The sequence below is a fragment of the Hyposmocoma kahamanoa genome, unplaced genomic scaffold (genome assembly GCF_003589595.1).
Source record: "Hyposmocoma kahamanoa isolate Upper Pololo Valley unplaced genomic scaffold, ASM358959v1 87816, whole genome shotgun sequence".
Classification (NCBI taxonomy): Eukaryota; Metazoa; Arthropoda; class Insecta; order Lepidoptera; family Cosmopterigidae; genus Hyposmocoma; species Hyposmocoma kahamanoa.
The window spans coordinates 1-1,916 of NW_020654462.1; the positions used below are offsets into that span (position 1 = coordinate 1).

Here is a 1,916-nt window from a genome sequence, read left to right on the forward strand (position 1 = left end):
ATTAATAACTTTATGGTTTGCTAGAGTAGTTACCGAAATAGCAATTAATATTAGTTCTTTTACCTGTTATAACTTCGATATCCGATAAATCGGTATAAAATCATCACCGGCACCTCCAGGTGTGGTATGCGTCTACGGCTGCATGTATCGCGTGAGCGGTTAGTTACTTACTTTGGAATTGGAGCTACTTATGTGATGTTGTCTAATTCTTTTTTGTTAGCCTGTGTGAGCCCATATCTATGAGTGCATGCGATAGACGTGTCCAGCCCAGTCCCATTTGAGCTTGGCAGCCTTTCCCAATATCCTTCCCACCTTTTGCCGCTACGGTATTCTGACACAGTAGTCTTTTTAAGTGCTCCTCGAAAATTATTATTTTGTTGTGTAAATATTGCAAGTTTTTTTATTCAATTTGTAAATTAATTGATTTTAACTATTCAAATCATTAAATAATCAGTTTTTAGTGCATTAACGAGTGTATTTTTAATAGATTTGAACAAAAAGTGCAAAGGGTCGTGTTGCCTAAACTACCCGCGAACGATTTGTGTGCTCGCGCTCCACAAGTGAAATTCGCCGTTCCGCTGCTTCTGTGCGTGTAGCCTAAGTGCGATAATTGCGTGCGAGCCCTTGCTTTGTGTGGTCACTCCGTTCGCTACGTCAACCGACAAAGAGCATATAACGCAGACGCGTCACGTACAGCGCTCAACCGCTCAGAGGCTTATATTAGAGAAGGAGTAAAATAAGACATTTCGGCAATCACAAATTACATATAAATATATTTATTCTTATTTTATTATTACAATGAATTGCTTGGCTTGTAACGGTAGGATAAACAGAGGTGAGGTATTAACCTGTGCTACCTGTAAAGGCAACCATCACTATAAGTGTTTAAACATGACGGTGAACACCTATACCGCCATTAAACATAACTGGGTATGCCCTACCTGTACTATGGGAGTAAGATGTGTCAAAGGCGACGAAACACCAACCCGTAGGCAATTCGAGCAGCGCCCGGCCAAGACCGATGACAATCTGACTTCCAACAGTGCCTCTAATAGCGCTGTAGATGGAGTAACGGGTTCATTGAATATTACAGATGCAAATATTTCTGACGTCTTACAAGAACTACGAGCATTTAGAAGCGATTTTGTCGGCATGAGGTGTGATATCCAAAAGGTAACTAACAGTATACAAGAATTAAACAAAAAATTTGCCGAAATGGAATCGCGCTTTAGTAACATTGAAGACAGATTAACAGCCACCGAAAACAAGACTGCTCTGATTCCTAGGCTAAAACAAGACTTAGATTCTGCTAAAAGTTCAATATCGGTTCTGGAAAACGAGTTACAGCAGCGGGATCAATTAGGTAGGATGAACAATATCGAAATATCCGGGATACCTACTACTGCTGGTGAAAACCTCATGGGTATATTACGGGCCATTTCAATTAAGATTGGGCACTCACTGGACGACCGTGACATCGATGGTGTCACGCGTGTGCGAAGGTTCGAGGCGGGTGTGTCTGGGGAAACAAGCAATCCGCGTCCGCCGGCCATTATTGTAAAATTTACTCGACGGCTGTGTAAGGATGCATTTCTCGCAGCGGTGCGCTCGCGACGTGGCCTAACTACTGCTGATGTTGGTCTCTCGGGTCCCTCGCTAAATCTGTATGTATCTGATCATCTCACCCCTCAAAATAAACAATTATTAAAACGTGCCAGACAGATCAAAACTGATTTAGGCTATTCTTATTTATGGGTTAGAGATTGTAAAATATTGATACGTAAAAACGAAAGATCAAAGGTCATTGTTATTAAGAACGATGTTGACATATCAAAGTTAAAGTGACTCTTAATCTATAATTTTATATACTTAAGAGTTAAACAGCCGCATTTTAGGTTTTCTACCGTGGCTGATAA

General features: G+C 40.8%; 1 protein-coding gene across 1 annotated transcript; it reads left to right on the forward strand.

Annotated features, from left to right (window-relative positions):
- The first annotated feature begins 891 nt into the window (after nt 1-891).
- LOC113235561 lies at nt 892-1,845 on the forward strand. The gene has a single exon (XM_026471292.1). The coding sequence runs from the start codon at nt 892-894 to the stop codon at nt 1,843-1,845; it is 954 nt and encodes a 317-aa protein (XP_026327077.1).
- Nucleotides 1,846-1,916: the final 71 nt, after the last annotated feature.

Bases quoted from the DNA above. Each gene is read 5' to 3' on its own strand.
- LOC113235561 (XM_026471292.1), top strand. From the start codon at position 892: ATGACGGTGAACACCTATACCGCCATTAAACATAACTGGGTATGCCCT.